This window comes from Pezoporus wallicus, unplaced genomic scaffold (assembly GCF_028554395.1).
Source record: "Pezoporus wallicus isolate ANWC-B61680 ecotype Strahan unplaced genomic scaffold, APGP_CSIRO_Pwel_v1 contig_8824, whole genome shotgun sequence".
Classification (NCBI taxonomy): Eukaryota; Metazoa; Chordata; class Aves; order Psittaciformes; family Psittacidae; genus Pezoporus; species Pezoporus wallicus.
This window is the reverse complement of record NW_026642442.1, coordinates 520,709-539,122: the sequence shown is the minus strand read 5'-3', so window position 1 is coordinate 539,122 and position 18,414 is coordinate 520,709. Positions and strand designations below refer to the sequence as shown.

Genomic DNA, 18,414 nt, shown 5'->3' with positions numbered 1-18,414 from the left:
CTCAGTTACCTTTTGCTTATTCCTAACTGGGTCACCAGAGGGAAAACTGGAGCAGCAGAGGTCCAGAGGATGGGATGGAGGAGCACTGTCAAACCCAGCCCTTCTTAACCAGATCAAACATGCAGTGAGAAGCTCAAGGCTTGAAGGCAAAGAGTGAATGAAACCACAGAGGCTGTAGCCCAGGGGGAGGGAAAAGCTTTGACTGTGCTCTGTGTTCCCAGCTACCTTTGTGAGCTCTATCCACTGATGTACAGGGGTTCCAGCCCCCTCAAGATGTGTGTGTTCACTGTGCCAATGCATCAAGCGAGGTAGAATTAAGGGGCTGGGAACCCAACCTTCAATTACTTGTGTGTCATGTAGCATTTTGCCAGGATGGGGACATCCTGCTCAAGATGAGCTGCAGGAATCACCTCCTGAACATGGGGAGGTGCTGAGCCACCTGGGAGATGGACACCAAGGAAGAATGTGGCTGTGTCTGAGCAGCTGCCCTTCAGAAACTAATTCCAGGTAATGTGTGGGGATTCATTGGGGTTGGCATCCCTGCTCTTCCCAAAGCATCACAGGCTCCTGGGAAGCAGGGCTGCAAACTGTCCCCTTGTGTGAATGGGGTAGATCCCTTCAAAGGAAGGGAACCAGCTGCTGAATCACAGCACATCCCTGCAATGCTGGGGCTGCCTTTCATAGAATCCCAGGCTGGTTTGGGACCACAAAGCTCCTCCAGCTCCAACTCCTACCCCAGGCAGGGACCCCTTCCACTGGAGCAGCTTGCTCCAACCCCCTGTGTCCAGCCTGGCCTTGAACACTGCCAGGGATGGGGCAGGCTCATTTCCAGGGCTTTCCATTAAAAAAGCCCCAAAGCTAAATAACATCAGCTGTGATCTGAGCTTCACCTGCACAAAATAAGGCCATGGATAGGGAAGAAGTCTGCCTAGGTCATGTTCTTTGGAGGAAAGGGCCCGAAGGTTGCAAGTGTAATACCATGGCAGAGGATGTCAGAAGTCAGAGAGGGGAAAGGCAGAGGAACCAGTTTGCTGAAGCAGCGCTCAGACCGACACAAGCTCATCCCCCCTCGTGTCCCCAACAAGGGGTATTTAATCACAGCCCTTGCAGAGAGCTGCTCTGCAGGACACAGGCATTTGTGCTCCGGTGGGACATGAGGGACATCGAAACCAGCACACGTTCTCCTGCTGGACAACGGGATCTTGTCAAGGGCCGTGGGAGCAGGAAACGCACTTTTCCACTGCCATCAATCCCTGGGGTACAGGACAAGGGAGTGGGGTGTGCACGAGGGTGCATACACTTCCATGGCCTCTTTGCAAGGCTGAGTAGAGCCGAATTCAGTGCTGACCTGAACGGAAGCTATTCTGTGAGCACTAAATTGGCAGGTTTGCTGTTTGCTCAGTGCTGGGGTGTTGCCTGCTTGAGGGTGGGATCAAAGTGGTGCACGGCCTCAAACACACCCCTTTCATCTCCAGATTCCTTTGAAGGCACACCGACAGAGCTGCGGGCTCAGGAGGGATTTAACAGTTCCTGCAGAGATTGGATTCGTGCCCTGCTCTTTCCAAAGACAAACGATGGCACAGAGCTGTCAGGCTGTTCCCAACACACAGGGCTGCACATTTGTCAGCGTTTTGTCTACGCTGCAACAGAGCTCGTGCAGGGGGAGGGGGGTCTTTCCATTTCCAGCTGGAAACCAGGCACTGGAAGGGAAGTTTTGCTGCTATTGAGCACTTCTCCTGCCTTTTACTCATGAAGACATTGAGGTATTTCTCTGTGCACGCTCTGCTTCAGCAAACACTGGGAGCTGTGGACAAGGGATGGTCCCTTCCCATGCACCCCGGGCTAGAAGCAGCCGCTCTGCCTTGCAGCAGCACCACGTCCCAGGGGATCACCCATTGTATGCTTCAGCCAAGTCAGCGTTTGCTCACCCGCTGCCACCGCTCTGAGCCAGCTGATAACAGGGGACGTGCCCTGCTCTCTGCTTCTGGAACCAACCCGCTACCCCAGCCCAGGCCGAAGCTGATGCTCGGGGTGAAAAGTGGCCACACCGTGCCCTCCCCAGAGCAAAGCTCTTCCGGGGAGCCAAGGTGCCCGTATGTCCAAGCCACAGGAGGGTTATAAATGGCTTTGGCAGCGTACGATGGCTTTGAAAGCAGCCAAGCCTGATGCCTCCTGATTGCAAAGTGAAGGCACAGAAGGAGAGGCCTCTTTCTACTGCACCTACAACTGTCACAAAAGGGGAAACGGAGAGAGAGGGCCTCGTGCTTCGATGAACTGACGCCATCTCGTCCTGTCATGCCCCTCTCACGGGCAGTGCATACACACACAGCTGGGGGGGCTGGAGGACGTCTCGATCCAGCCCGGCTCTGTTTTCCCACACTCTTCTCCCATCTCCTGCCTTCTTGGAGGCAGCAGGGTTGGGAAAGCGAGAAAGGCAGCAGGAGGAGGCAGGGGAGAGGGGAGAGGAGCGAGGCCCGTCGCTAATGCTCCTCTGCGTAAGCAAACGCATCCGCTCTCTTTAAGGGATATCCTCTGGCTTGACAGCTCCTGCTGCGAGCTCCGCCAGGACAGGCACCATCCAGCTCGGCCGCGGCTCGCGTTTGACACCGACCCCGGCCTCCCACCGCGTCCCGCGGCCCCGCCATGGGCACACAGAGCTCAGCACCGCAAATCCCCCCCCAACCCCGAGCACCCGGAGCCGGCCGGCAGCCAGCGAGGAGGGGAACAACAAAGGCGCAGGCAGGGGCAGCCTCCCCCGAGGGCAGGCACAGCACGTCCCGGTGCGGCGAGGGCCCCCCGCGTCCCTCCCGGGCCCCCAGGGGCAGCACTCACGGCTCGGTGCATGGTGGCCATCGGCGGCGGATTCCAGCGCAGAGCTAGAAGGGGAGAGCCATCAGCCGGCCTTTCTCCGCACTGGTTGCACAGCACACAGGATCATGTTTTGATTACAAAAGCCTGTCTGGGCTGCCAGCCAAGAGCACTGGCTGCCTAATATACCGAGCACAGGCAGGGTCTGGAGTGCCTGTGTCCTCCGCTCCAGCCTCGCTCTCTGTTTAAAAGAAACACTCCCCCTTTTGCCCCCCCCGCTCCTGGCTCCTTTTAACTTCCTGATGCCGCAAGCCCCGGTTCAAAGTGGGAGAAGCTGGGAGGACAATGAGAAAGGGAGCAGGCAAACAGCTTGACTTCACCCGGTGGCCATTCACGGGCTCGGGGTATTTGTTCTGCGTGGCCGGTTGCACGCCTGGCGGGGGATAGGGATAATATCGGGGGTCCTGAATGGCTGCTGGGTGTGAGGATGTGCGTGAGCCTCCCTGGGGAAACACGAGCTGGGATTGCCTTTTTCTGCTTAATCGCAGTATCCATTGGGAATGATTTCCCTGCTTTCCAAACGTGCCTTTCCTGCAGGGAGGGAGCAGAAGCTGTGCTCTGGGTGGGCATTGCCAGCCCGCACCGTGAAGCGTGTGTCAAAGGAGAGAGTCCACCGGTGAGTCCCCATCTGAAAGCTGCCAGGATGACCTCCAGCAAAGCAACGAAGTGGGGCTTTGGGGGAGCAGGCAACGTTCATATAATACATAGAATATAGAATATAGAATATTAGATACATGATACTGTGGCTGCCCCATCCCTGGCTGGACACAGGGGCTTGGAGCAAGCTGCTCTAGTGGAAGGTGTCCCTGCTTGTGGCAGGGGGTTGGAACTGGGTGAGTTTTGAGGTCCCAACCCCAACCACTCTGGGATTCTAGGATTCATCTGCTGCCTCTTGGGTTGCCACACTCAAACCCTCATCTCAGCACCGTGTCCTGGCTGTGCCCCATGTGCCCCCCCTCAATGCAGTCTGGCTGCCCCTTTCTTCAGCTTCTGATGGACCCAAGCAACACACAACCACACAGGGGAATATTGTTGCCCAAGGACTGATGCACACCCAACCTTAATGAGGGCTCTGCTATGTTTGTTATGGGAAAACCGAAGGAGCAGGCCCACTGGTGGTACCTGTCCCCTCTAAGAGCTTTGAGCGGGTCAGCTGCTCACAAAATCCACGATGTTCAACCAAAAACCCAGCATGGTTCAAAGGAAGCCTTCAAAAACCTTTGAAGAGCTCTGGATCTGATCCCTCCCCTGGGCATGGCTCTGGCTATGGGACCTCAGGGCTAAGGCACTAAAGGAGCTGGAAGGGTGGCTTGGTAAAGGAGCTTAGAGGAAAAGACTGACCCATATGAATTAGCAGCTACTCAAGTGATGAAAGGAAATGGAACCCATCCCCCAGGCAGTGCCTATGGGTTCAGGCTTGAGGAAGGACGTGGAAGACCCTGCTGTGGATGGAAAACTGGGAAAACCCTACAGACCTCACAGCCATAGCATGCAAGGTCTCTGCTGTTACCAATGGTGGGGACAACAGCAGTGCCATGAGCAGGTACAAAGAGCCCCAAAATACCTTTGCCTTTGCTCAGTAGAGCTGCAGTTCCCTCCAGGGCAGTGTCAGCTACGCCACTGCCCTCAACACAGAGCAGACATTTCTCAGCTCTCCTTTTCCATGTCTGAGTGGTGTAAATGACAAGCATTTACTTTTGCATCATCATCTGAGGCGAATGACAAGATGAATGCTCAGTGTGCACTGAGGACATGGAAACCCAGGGGCAAAAGGGCCCCGTCAAGGGAACAGCATCTGCAGCTTCAGCACTGGGGCAAAACAGGCTGGTTTGGGGACCTGGTTGTGCTCTTGGGACTCTCCCAGGATGCAGAAAGCAGAACCTGCTGAGATTTATGGGGTTATATGCATGCACATATATTTGTCTATTGCTGGTGTCCTGGCCAGAAAGGATTGCAATAACACCATGGCTGTCCTCAACTTGAGGGCTTGCTCTAAACTCAGTGCCAATCCCAAGATGAGCACTGCCTTCCCACGGGATCTGTGCCTAGCTCAGAGTAAGGACAATCCTCCAGAACCATCACCCTGGCATCAGGGAGCACCAAGACCCAGAGGCGTGCACTTGGGAAGGAGAGGACCATCTCCTCCAAGGATGACAGTCCCCGGTCTCCTGCTCCAGTGAGAAGGGTGTACTGGATGGATGACATCCTGCAGGACCTCAGGACACACTGAGTACCTCACCTTGGTGGCTGAAGCACATCAGTAGTGCTCTCTTGGGCAGTTGGTGGCAACTCTCTCCCAGCATGCAGCAACTTGAGAGAGTCCTTCAGACACTGTCTATTACAAATACAACAGGAAGGACATTAGGAGAACAGCTGAATTACTCACTAAGGAATTTGTCCACCACGTCTGGAGTTAATCCCTTTACTCTTCTAAAATCACTAGAAGGTCTTTAATAGGCTGATGACCTGATTCTGGGCTCTTTACTGTGCTTCGGCTGCTGTGCACTGTCTGGTACCCTCTCTGAAGCCTGCTCAGCACAGAAGCCACGGGGTGCACCCATGTAGGTGCCCCAGGTTGGCTCTGTGGTTTCCTCTTCATGGAAAGGGGATGTATCAGCTCTTGCTAAGTGTTGGCAGCCCCTGAGGAGCAGTCCTGGAGCAGACAGCAGTTTGCCTGCAGGAAAGCCTGGAAGCTGGAGCGATCCAGAGGACATAAGGGGGTTTTGCTGCTCTACAGGGGCTCAGCTGAGCAAACTGAGCACAACCTCCTGCTGCTTGCAGCCCCTGCTCTTCACTCAGGGCAAGGTTTGGTGGAGATTTCCTGAGGCAAAGGCAGGAAATGAGGGCAATGACCTGTCCATTCTGTGCTCGTGACAGTGACACAGCCCCTTTATCTAGCTGGGAGCTGCAAAGCCTCTCCCTTTCAGTTTCAGCACAAAGAACCAGGGCAGCACCCAGCAGCCTGCAGCAAGCATCACCCCATATTTTGACAGCAAGAGTTTGTTTCTTACAAAGAAAGAATCTGAGTCCTCAACAAACTCAAACCTGACTGCCCCAAGAAGCATTCCTGGCATCCCTCCATCAGCCCTTCCACCAGCAAGAACCGCTTTGGCTTTCCAAAGGGAAGGGAAAGGAAGGGAAACCGTCCTTCCTTTCCCTTTGCGCTCTATGAGACTCCTCCACAGCCCCTCAGTTCCATGGTGCCACTTCCCAAGGGCACTTCACCCATCTCCAGCTTGGCTTCTCTCCCTTGCTGCAGGACGCTGTTCCAGCAGCAGATGGCACTCGGGAACCGCTGGGACCCGGCTGCCGGGAAGCCCACTGTAGAACCGGAGGGTGAAGTCTGCCTGGTTTGGGAGACACACTCTCTGCCGTGTAGCAGGGCTGTAGGAAGGTTCAGAAGCACTCCTGAACACTGCTGTGAGCAGCAGTGAACTCCGAGATGCTGCTGCCTGAGGCTCCAGAGCAGAACCAGCAGCTCCTCTCCAGGCTGTGGGACAGAGGGATGGGAACATGCAGCATATCCATTCCCATCGGGTCAACCACAGAGCAAAGTTCCCTGCAATAAGCAAACTCCTCTTTGCTCACCCCTGCTCTGGTCCTGTCCCCAGCTCCAAGGGTGAAAAGGCGTTTGAGGCGTTTCCTGCAGGAGAGAGGTCAGCAGATTCCCCAGACTGGGAGGAGGGAGCAGCTACAAACCTTACCCAGGCTTTAGGTGGAGACTGACAGGGATCAAAGAGCTGTGAGACAGTCGGGTTGAAATGTATCTATGGACAATTAAAATTAAAACTACCAAAGCTCGTTAAAAGATGTAAGGGCAGCTTGGTCCTGCTTAACATCAGTTGGTACTTCCCATAATGATACCAGCCACAGCACCAGCACAGAAGCTTCTCAGGACATGCAAAGCAGCCCTGTTCCCATCAGAGGACAAGGCTGTTTCCTCTTTTCCCCCTTCCTGCACACCAGAGAACCACAGACGGGTTTGGGTTGGAAGGGACCTTAAAGATCATCCAGTTCCAACCCCTGCCACGGGCATCATCCTTCAGGTTCTTGCCTCAAGTCCTGTGGGTGAGATCTGTGCCTACCCCTGTTTACTGCCACCCTGAATAACTCATGACCTCACCACCGCATGGCATCTTTTGCTCCAGAAAAACTTGTATCTCTGGTGTAAGGCCTCTGAAGTAGAGACTGAGTGAACAGGGAGAGCATCTGCCCCATCTCCAGACAGGCACAGCAGGGCCAAGTGCAGGTTTGCTGACCCCATTAGCCCAGCCTTTGGATGTAGGACACATGAGCCAGCCTTGGGAAGGGAGCCAGGCAGTGGAAAGTGGCTGGGACAGCCGGTCAGGCAGGTTCCTTTCATCCTTTATGGAAACATATTCCTTGGGGAAAGCATGGAGAGCTGCAGCCAGCGACTGCTTCCCCCTGGGTGAAACCTGCCATCAGCAGTGACCAAGGGAGGCTCCCATCCCAGCCCATGCCTTCAGCCCACATCTAGGAGGACATGGGCAGCCCAGCAGCCTCAACTTATAGCTCAGAAGCTGTAAATGAAGATGCCAAGAGCCAGCTGGCTCCTGACATGCTCATGTGCCCTTTTTGAGCTACAAAACCTCCAAATTATTCTACGCATGGCTGCTTTGGGGCTACTCGAGTGGCAGCACATCCCACTCCCACTCTAGTGCAAGAAGAAGGACGCGTCAAATTCAGCCCCATGAGCACCTCCCATCCTAGCCAAGCTCCATTCAAACCTAACAAAGCCTTTCACTCCCCTTTGCCAGCAGAACTCACAAGCAAGCTCCAGACACCAACCTTGGCTCCAGGGTCTAAGCTGGACTGAAGACTCATCATGGGCTTCGTGGGTGTCGCATCACACTGATGCTGCATGGGTTCAGGTTGGGCTCTGCTCACAGCTGGGCTCCTCCTGTGCAGAGCTTGAGGTGTAGAGCTGGTGTGGAGCACAAGGGCAAGGGACAGCCTGCAAGAGGAACAGAGGCACCTGAGAAGGGAGGGGATGAAAAAGGGAGTCACGGTGGCAATTAGGTTTAAAGGACCAGTCCAACACTAATGAATACTTGGGTGGAGAGAAAGGGCGGAGGTGGCTGAGGTGCCTGTGGACACTCGCTGTGCTGGGCCTGGTTAGCTCAGTGCTCCACTCAGGAGGCAGGAAGCTCTTGGAATTGCAGATAACCCACGCTCCAGCGGATGGAAATCATGAATTGAGAGCATGAGTTAAAACCCAGCTGGAGACACTGGTCCTGCTCCCAGCTATGGTGAGAATTTCACAGAATCATAGAATAGTCAGGGTTGGAAAGAACCTTAAGATCATCCAGTTCCAACCCCCCTGCCATGGCAGGGACACCTCACACTAAACCATGGCACCCAAGGCTTTGTCCAGCCTGGCCTTGAACACTGCCAGGGATGGAGCATCATAGAAAGATAGAATGGTTTGGGTTGGAAGGGACCCCAAAGCTCCTCCAGCTCCAACCCCTGCCACGGGCAGGGACCCCTTCCACTGGAGCAGCTTGCTCCAAGCCCCTGTGTCCAACCTGGCCTTGAGCACTGCCAGGGATGGGGCAGCCACAGCTTCTCTGGGCACCCTGTGCCAGTGCCTCAGCACCCTCCCAGGGAAGAGCTTCTGCCTTATCTCCAACCTGAACTTCCCCTGTTTGTTTGAACCCATCACCCCTTGGCCTGTCACTCCAGTCCCTAACGAAGAGTCCCCAACATCCTTGTAGCCCCCTTCAGACACTGGAAGGCTGCTCTGAGGTCTCCACACAGCTTCTCTTCTCCAGGCTGAACAGCCCCAGCTTGGCCTTATTTCATTCCTTGCACAAGCTCCCAGAGACTCAGCTTGTGATAAAGTAAGATCCCATTTCCTGAGGTCCAAGAAGAGAGCACCCGTGGAGGTTTCCTGCCTGGACACATCCCACCCACTCACAAAATCCCCTGCAGAGCACTTGGAGCCATCACACACTTGTTCATTCCTTCCTTTTCTTTGGGCATCTGTTTGAGGCCCCAGTGGAGCTCCTGGGCGAGGTGGTCCTGCCCTGGGAATGTGGACATGCTGCTGGGCCTCCTGACTGCTCCCTGCGTGTTGCTCAGGGCTGGGGGCACTGTGCAGGGCAAAGACATGGGATGAGGGCAGGATAAAATACAGGGTTTACAACTGGCTTTGTAAAAAGGAAGAATTCCATTTCCTTTCCCCCTGGAATACTGGGTTTCCTTCAGTTCCTTCAGAAGGAATTGATTAAATGACACCCTGCTTTTGACCTGGTGTTATTTAAACCTTTTTTATTGAGAAATGCTTGGAGCAAGCAACTGAAGATGCCTTTTTCTGGCAGCATCATCTGCAATATTCTGAGCATTTCTGAAGCTCAGTTTGTAACCAAACAGAGCAGAAACATCTCAACAATTTGGGAGATGGAACCTTCCCCCTCCTGAGCCAAACCAACTGCTTTTCACCACACACACACACACAGCTCTGATCCTCCTGAAAGGGGCCATTTCAGCCAGTTTCCTCTCCAAGACCTCAACTGGGCCATCCCTGGATGACACTGACTCGCTGGCACTGATGCCATTGGGACGGAAGAGCTTGGGTCCTGCTGAATAGGGACAGGACAAGAGGAAACGGCCTCAAGCTGCCCCAGGGCAGGTTTAGATGGAGCTGAGGAACAATTCCTGCCCCAGAGGGTGCTCAGGCATTGGAACAGGCTGCCCAGGGCAGGGCTGCAGGCACTGGCCCTGCAATTGTTCCCATACCATGGAGACAAGGCCTCCATGCCATGGGGCAGGGATGGCCTTGGCAATGCTGGGCAATGGTTGGACTGGATGAGCTTGAAGGGCTTTTCCAGCCTGGTTGGTTCCATGGTTCTGCAAATCCCATGGGATGAAGATGTGTCTGGACAGGCAGAATCAGCAGCTTATGGCCAGCTCTGCCCACTCCAGTTTTCCTCCCATCACAGGGGACTGTGCAGGAGCCAGACCAGATGTGGTCTGGTGGGATCCAGCTGTAAAGATGTTTATATGTGGCGTGAGTAGGGTGAGGGCTGTTGTTATGAAGCAAAAAGGGCAAATTCATAGCTGGGTACAGGCTGAGGGATTAATCTGTGGTTCATTCTCTGGTTGTGATAGCCCTGGGCATGGATTGGGTCTGGCTGGCATCAGCCCGTGTTGTATCAGTGAAGGCTCAGAGGGATGAGGAAATTGCTTGTACCAACAGCACTAAGTAGCTTATGGGAGGCAAGTTCAGAGCAGCTCAGCTCTGATCAGCAATTAAAACAAGGAGCAGGGATGGGGCTGACAGCTCAGCCCCCAAGGGTGGGATGTCTCCATCTTTTGCTGGGATCTGCCAGCCCTGTGTGGGCAGGAGGAGTTTCTCCTGGCAGAGGAAAGACCTTGTCAGTGCTACCTGCAACAGCCAGGGTTAGGGCTGTGGTTCAGTGTTCTTCTGTCCTTCCCCATACCTGGTCCTATTCCCAGCTGTGGCTCTGATCATGACCTTCACAACAATCCAGAACCCACAAGAGCCACCAAGCTGCCTTAGGGAAACCACCCCTGCTAGCTCTAGCTTTTCCCAATGAGCTTTTATGCTTGCATTTTAAACTCATCCTTGGCAAGGCTGTAACATTCCTGTGCTGAAGGTGTTGGCGCAAAGCTTAGGTTCACCAAGATGAAGAATGACACATGAAGGCTGTTAATAAAAAGCTCTCCCCACGTTAAAACCTCCCAGTTAACACCAGTGGTCATTCACATGGCTTTGTTTTCCTCGGTGTGGACAGACTCCTGCAGGCTGGGACTTTCTCTTATCCTTAAGCCTGTTAACAGCACCTTAATGCACCCAAATGAGGACGAGGAGAGCAGGAACCCCTTAAATAAGCCTTGCCACAACAGCAGGAGGAGCACAGTCCTCTCCTCACAGGGCTGGAGCAAGAGGGCAGGGAGTGACCTCCTCCCCAGAGCAACCTTCCCCACTGAGAACTGAGGCTGGTGAGGCTGCAGGCCTCCTGGTAGCTGTCTCCTCTGTTACCCAGGGTGATAACACCAGGGTTGGGGCAGCCTGCAGAGCCACCAGCCAGAAACACTGGTGGCACCTGGCACCTCCTGCGAGCGATGCTGCTAGTGAAGGGGGTGAGCTCAGGGCTGCAGGACCCCGGCTGAGGGGGAGATGCTGGAGCTGCAGCGGGAGCATCACACACAGTGTGTGCAGTATGGGGTGGCAACCTGAATGCACTCTGCTGTCTGTGGCACAGGAGGGCTCTATGTAAAGCACAGAATTACACAATCCCAGCCTGGTTTGGGTTGGAAGGGACCTTAAAGCTCCTCCAGCCCCAACCCCTGCCACGGGCAGGGACCCCTTCCACTGGAGCAGCTTGCTCCAAGCCCCTGTGTCCAACCTGGCCTTGAGCACTGCCAGGGATGGGGCAGCCACAGCTTCTCTGGGCACCCTGTGCCAGCGCCTCAGCACCCTCCCAGGGGAGAGCTTCTGCCTAAGAGCTCATCTCAGTCTCCCCTCGGGCAGGTTAAAGCCATTCCCCTGTCCCATCACTGTCATCAGCTGGTGCTTTTGCCAGCAGTGGTGCTCTGCTCATTGCGAAGGTGAGGTACATTAACCCACAAGGAGCCTGTTCTGCTCTAACCAGACTGCTCAGGTCCATCACCCAGACTGTTTAAAGCTTGCTAAAGCAGGGACAGAAGTCCCCAAGGGCAGCTCTACCCCCACCTACAACACTTGAGGGAGTTGGAGGAGTTTTAATAGGACTTTTTTCCCCACTGGGGAAATGTCAGTTCAGGAAGATTTTTCCCACATGACAAGCCCTGTGCCAGCAAATCTGGTTCAAAGAACAACTGTAGTCGGAAATCTTGGCGCTGTGGCTCTTCTTGTGCTGCCAAGCCAGTGCCCAGACCCACAGAGAGCAGGAATGGGCTCATCTCCCACTGCCTGTTCCTCAGCATCACTCAAAATCCCCCTCTGTGCAAAGCTGTGCCACTGTACAGCTGAGTCCCACGGTCTGGCCAGCACATGGTGCCTCCTGCTGTCCTCCTACAATCACAGAATAGAATCATAGAATAGTCAGGGTTGGAAAGGACCTTAAGACCATCCAGTTCCAACCCCCTGCCATGGGCAGGGACACCTCACACTAAACCATGGCTCTGTCCAACCTGGCCTTGAACACTGCCAGGGATGCAGCATTCATGACCTCCCTGGGCAACCCATTCCAGTGCCTCAGCACCCTCACAGGAAAGAATTTCCTCCTTAGATCCAATCTAAACTTCCCCTGTTTCAGTTTGAACCCGTTACCCCTTGTCCTGTCACTGCAGTCCCTAATGAAGAGTCCCTCCCCAGCATCCCTATAGGCCCCCTTCAGACACTGGAAGCTGCTCTGAGGTCTCCCCGCAGCCTTCTCTTCTCCAGGCTGAACAGCCCCAACTTTCTCAGCCTGTCTCCATACAGGAGGTGCTCCAGCCCCTGAGCATCCTCGTGGCCTCCTCTGGACTTGTTCCAACAGTTCCATGTCCTTTTTATGTTGAGGACACCAGAACTGCACACAATGCTCCAGGTGAGGTCTCACGAGAGCAGAGCAGAGGGGCAGGATCACCTCCTTGGACCTGCTGGTCACGCTGCTTTGGATGCAGCCCAGGACACGGTTGGTTTCTGGGCTGTGAGCGCACACTGAAGCTGGCCCTTGTTCATTTTCTCATTGACCAACACCCCCAAGTCCTTCTCCTTGGGCTGCTCTGAATCTCTTCATCTGCCAGCTCCTGTCATGGTCACTAGAACCTGTCCTGGAATGAAAACGTGGTGCTGAGACTCCCTGTCCTGCAACACTCCCTTTCCAGCAGCAACTTCCCACCTCCAGCCGGGAGCAGATTCAATCCGAGCAGAGCAGGGTGTGCAGAGATGCAGTAGACAGAGCAGCCCACCTGTAGCTTGGTGAGCTTCGGCCATGTCCTGCTTCCTCCCTCATCTCCTACCAAGAGGGCTGGGATTATTTCTCCGCTTTGAGAGTTCAGGTCTCTCAGATGTGCTGGGTTTCCTCCACACTCCATAGGTTCTCCATCTCCTCCCTCCCAGTCTCTACTGGGCTCAGTGCTCCTAAGTGGAGCTGAGAGATCCAAAGCCTGTGTTACCACATGGGTCACACCTTGCACACAGCATTTCTCCACCTTCAGCAGACCTCGTATGTGCTGCCAAATCACAACTGACAGCACATGGGAAGACTCCTGTTTCTGGGACAGGCACAGGGTGTACAGAGAGGGACTAACACCATAGCAGGGCTTTCCTGAAGACTCAACCCCTTCCAGAGAAGTAATCCTACTCCTTCATTTATTCTTAGGGTGTAAAAAGAGGGCGTTTGCTCCATTTAGTGCATTATCATAGAATCCCAGCCTGGTTTGTGTTGGAAGGGACCTGAAAGCTCCTCCAGCTCCAACCCCTGCCACGGGCAGGGACCCCTTCCACTGGAGCAGCTTGCTCCAAGCCCCTGTGTCCAACCTGGCCTTGAACACTGCCAGGGATGGGGCAGCCACAGCTTCTCTGGGCACCCTGTGCCAGCGCCTCAGCACCCTCCCAGGGAAGAGCTTCTGCCTAAGAGCTCATCTCAGTCTCCCCTCAGGCAGGTTCAAGCCATTCCCCTTGGCCTGTCCCTACATCCCTTGTCCCAAGCCCCTCTCCAGCTTTCCTGCAGCCCCTTCAGGCACTGGAGCTGCTCTCAGGTCTCCCCTTCAGGAGCCTTCTCTTGTCCAGGCTGCCCCAGCCCAGCTCTCTCAGCCTGGCTCCAGAGCAGAGCTGCTCCAGCCCTCACAGCAGCTCCATGGCCTCCTCTGGCCTTGCTCCAACAGCTCCAGGTCCCCCTTGTGCTGCTGCTCCAGAGCTGGATCAGGGCTGCAGGGGGATCTCCCCAGCATGCAGCAGAGGGGCAGGATCCCCTCCCTGAGCTGCTGCTCACGCTCTGAGGTTGCAGCCCAGCACATGGGGGGGGTTCTGGTCTCAAGCGCTCACTGAAGCCAGGTCATGGGGAGCTGCTCCTCACCCAGCAGCCCCAAGTCCTTCTCCTCAGGGATGCTCCATCCCATCTCCCCCAGCCTTGGGATTGCCCCTTCCCTGGTGCAGGACTTCCTTCAAACTCTGCTTGGCTCTTGCCCCTGCACTGCAGCAGTGGGGTTGCTGCCTGTGCCCATCAGCACACACCATCAGCCAGAAGCTGATTCTGTCTCCCTGTTGTCATTTAGGGCATTACCACTCTGTGACCTCTCTGTGCTTGGCCAGTTTGTGAGTGGTGGAGCAGATCCTGGTGCTATTCCAGGAGAGGTATGTGCTGATCCCAAGCTTTCATCCCCTTACAGAAAAACCCCAAGAGTGAGCAGGAAGGATGAGCAAATGGGCTCCCAAACTGCTTTGATGCTCACAAGGCAATTCTTTCAAGCTGAGACCATCCTTCATCCAGAGGAAGGTTTTCTTCCACAGTGCCTGGCAAAGCAGGATGGTGAGTCAGCAGGCTGGAGGCAGTGCTCTGGATCAATCTCTATGGGGAGGGATGAATCCCTGCCTCCCTCCCTGCAGGCAATGGGTCTCGGGAAGACCTCTCTCAAAGCTGGCTGCTCGCAGTGGCCACACCGTGCTGGTTTGAACAGTTGGAGTCACTCATGAGGTGTGGGCACTCAGAGTCACCACGGTCAGGGCTGTGAGCCCAGAGGCTGCCTCGGGCTGCAGCAGGCTGCTGGTTTCCAAGCACTGTGCGGCGGCTCACAGCTCCGCAGCCGCCTTCACCCTGGCCGGGCACTGCTCATTGGAGCCGTAAAGCAGCAGGAGCATTTCAGGGCTCAGAGCCAGGGCCGGCGCGCCAGGCACCGCCCGTGCTGGAGGATCTCCATGGGGACAGCAGCATCCTGGCCTCTTCTGCTTCACAAACCTGCTGCCTCAGCCCCTGAACTTGCTTCCTTTGCCAGAGTGCAGGTCCAGTTGCTGTGTCAGCAAACAGCCCTATCCACCTTCACTGCCCACAGCCCATTGTACAGGTGAATGGAGCTACCCTGCTTCTGCAACTTCAGGGGCTTTGATTTAGAGACAGAAATGTGCTTTAGTCATGGACTGAATCCCAGAATCCCAGAATGGTTTGGGTTGGAAGGGACCTTAGAGCTCCTCCAGCTCCAACCCCAACCCCTTCCACTGCAGCAGCTTGCTCCAAGCTCCTGTGTCCAACCTGGCCTTGAACACTGCCAGGGATGGGGCAGCCACAGCTTCTCTGGGCACCCTGTGCCAGCACCTCAGCACCCTCACAGGGAAGAGCTTCTGCCTTAGATCTTGGCCCCAAATGGCAAGACCTGAGTCAGACTTGTTCATCTGAACAGTCACTTACACCTAGGCTGACACTTAGGCCAAACCCCTGTGTTCTGGTGCCTATTGAGAAAGCTCTGGATGCAATAAAAGTCTCCCTTTTAGAGCTCCTGGTCCATGCACCCATCTCTTTCCTCCTTGTGACTCCATTTACAGGAGTCAGCTGAGCTGATCCAGGCTTGTAGGGGCACTGATGCTGTGAATCCTTAGAAAAGTAACTACTGGAAAAGCAGATCTAGTGTCTATTGAAAGCTGGTAGTGACCACTCTGTCCTGGCGTGGGCTTGGAGGAGCTGTCAGCATCCAGGATTTGCAGAGTTCATAGGAAGCATCCTCCCCAGTGCAGGCATTGGTGTAAGGCACATGATTTCAAAGGGACAGAGGAATCAGGCTTCCAGGGCAATTGGAATGGCCAGTTATTTCTGTGTGTGCTGGAGCATGGCCCACACCAGCACAGGGAGGAGAGGTCCATGCAGGGCCCTCCTCTGCTCCTCAGGGTGGTTCCTGCAGGGCTGGAACCTTGGGGTAGCTGCTGACACAGCACCATGGGCTAAGAAGGTACCAGGCATATGGCAATTAAGGTTCTGGGCACCAGCACACTGCAAACTGAAGCAGATAAGAGATGTGATGAGTTTGGTGTGTGTTTGAAGGGGCAGGAGACCCATGGAGACCTAATCCAGTACTATCATGGCAGGGAAAATCTGACTGTAGCTGCCTTGTACCATGTCGTGCACTGCCTCGTGCTGGGAGCACAGCCACGTTTGCTCTAAGCAGCCCATATGTTCACACCATTGCCCAGTGTGACTGAGAGTGAGCCCTTCCCTCAGAGCATCCTCACGTATCCCACACTGAGTCATCCTTTGGAATAAATATTCTTCTTAGGAGAATCTGGGACATGAATTCTCAGCCTGGGGAAGGCCAGAGAAGATTTTGGGCTGTACCAACACACCTCCCTTACCTGTGCCTTTTCCAATGCCTGCCTGAGCTTCAAAGAGGTTTGAAAGTCATGGCTGAAAATCCTGCAAGCAGCCTGCACACGGTGGTCCTGCAGGGCTTGGCTGAGCCCTTGTATGAACCCAAGCCCTGAAAAAGCAGCCATTCGTTTCCCAGGCTCCTGCAGCTCACCTGAGACCCACATTGCAAGATTGGTTGTGCAAACTGTGCTATACCCAAACGTCTGAGAGCACAGGAAAGCCTGGCATTGCAATACCCCTGTCTGGAGCATAGGAAGGGAGATCTGCCCCTCTGCTGCGCTCTGGAGAGAACCCCCTGCAGACCTGCATCCAGCTCTGGGGAACAGCACAAGAGGGACAAGGAGCTGGGTATGATTCTGATTCTATGGCTCTATGAAAGGCACTGCCTGCAGGTGGGTGTGAGCCCAAGCAGCAGGTCCAGGCACAGGTCTAGCAGCAGCTCCGTGCCAGCCTTCTCCTTGGATGTGGACAGCACAGCATGAACATAGCCATACTTGCAGCAATCTGGTGGTGTCGGCTGCCAGAGGACTGCAGGACCTGCTGGCTCTTTCTCTGTGCTGGCACTGGCTGCTCACAGACCAGAGACACACAGCAGAGCAGGGAAGCAGCAGAGCCGGTGTCTGGCAGAAGGGCAGGGGCTTGGTTTGGAGCATCACTGAGCATAGCTGCTCCGGCTGGTGGGAATGCCTCAGCTGGGATAACCATGTGGTGTGTACCCAGTCCTGCTGCTGCCTGTCAGTCGCTTCAGCCAGGGAAAAGAGCCCTGGGATTTGCCCTGACTGGAAGGAGTACCAGTGTGTAGGAATATTTCCATCTCATTTTTCTGCCCAGGTGCTTGGGGCATCCACCCAACCACTGAAACGGATGGTTTAAAGCCCCAGGGCCCTAAGGGGGCAGGAGAGCACCACTTGCTGAATAGCAGAGCTTCTGCTTGTGGCATGGGGTTGGAACTGGATGAGCTTTACAGTCCCTTCCAACACAAACCCCTCTATGATTCTATGATATCCCCCAGCCTGTGTGGACGTGGCACTGCCTGTTCCTGACAATCCAAAGAGGACCAGGTCTTCCTGGAAGCAGAAAGGGCAGCACACAGCAGGGATTCCTTGTGACAACATCAGTGGAGATGAACCAAAGTGATCTGAGCCAAAACAGCCAACGGCAAATGGTAGCCAAGAGACTGCAAACCAGCACAAGCATGGGAGCACTGTGCTCCAGCCCCTGCCCTGCTGCAGGATGGGCATCACGGAGCCAGTGTGACCAGAGGGGGGAACACTTGGCTCTGCCAGCAGGAGCCAGGACACTGTGAACCGAGATCGGTTCTGCCCGAGGAAACACTGATTTATAGTGAAGGGAAACGAATTGTACTGAAGGTAGCTTTGCTAAGAGAGGGCCCTGTGAAATGAGCCACATGCACTTTGACTGGTGCAGAGCAAATCCATCATGAAATGCCTTGGTCACATCTGCCAGCTCATCATGTTAAAGCCTTGGTGTGCCTCCTTAGAATTCACTAAGGATGTGCTTGGCTTGTACTCCTAAAGGAAGCCTTGCTGTTGACTTGGGTGGGAGGGGGAGAAGTGCAGACTGGGGGTCTCTGCACACACGCAGCAAGTGAAGTGTTCACTTCTGACTCAGACTTCTCACAAGACAGGAGAGCTGCAGAGGCACTCTGCTTTCTGTCTGTGAAAGAAATGCAAGTGCATGGTGAGCAGGAGGGGTGGGAGAAGGAATGAGCTCTACAAAACCAAGAAAGAGATGCTTCAAGTAAAAGTGGATCAAAGCTCAAATACAAAGGTTTCTTCCCTTCTCTTTCACAGGTCAAGCAGGAGAGGCGAGAAATCTGTCTTCAGTAGGAATTTGTGTCTCCTCCAGGCTCTATTCCACAGCCCCCGTGGCAACCTTCCTCCCATGCAGGTGAAAGGCAGGAGGTGCAGAGGAGGCCTTTGCCCAGCTCTCCTGGGAGCAGTGCTTGCTGACCTTTTCCATGTGTGAATTCCTAAGCCTCTCACAAGCAGAGGTTTCCAACCCTGCCTGAGGAGCTCAAGCCCTGACCCAGCAGGCATCCTGCTCCAGGATGCCTTTCATGGAATGAGGAGCAGCTGATGGATCCCTGAAGTTTCCCAGTGGCAGCAGCAGCAAATTGCTGTCTCATAACAGAGGGGCTTTTGCAACACAGCAGCTCCATAGTCACAGAATCACAGAGCGGTTTGGCTTGCAAAGGACCTTAAAGCTCCTCCAGCTC

At 54.7% G+C, this 18,414-nt stretch overlaps 1 protein-coding gene across 3 annotated transcripts in view; it reads right to left on the bottom strand.

The window, feature by feature from the left end:
- CCDC9B (coiled-coil domain containing 9B) overlaps positions 1-18,414 on the bottom strand; it is a 63,557-nt gene that overhangs the window by 42,564 nt on the left and 2,579 nt on the right. The window contains exon 2 of one of the 3 annotated variants that reach the window (XM_057430559.1): positions 7,678-7,843. In XM_057430559.1, the coding sequence (XP_057286542.1) occupies positions 7,678-7,752 (75 nt within the window). In that variant the 5' untranslated portion in view covers positions 7,753-7,843. Of the gene's footprint in view, positions 1-2,832; positions 3,057-7,677; positions 7,844-18,414 lie in introns of those variants that run through there. The other 2 variants (XM_057430561.1, XM_057430560.1) reach the window with 2 other exon arrangements.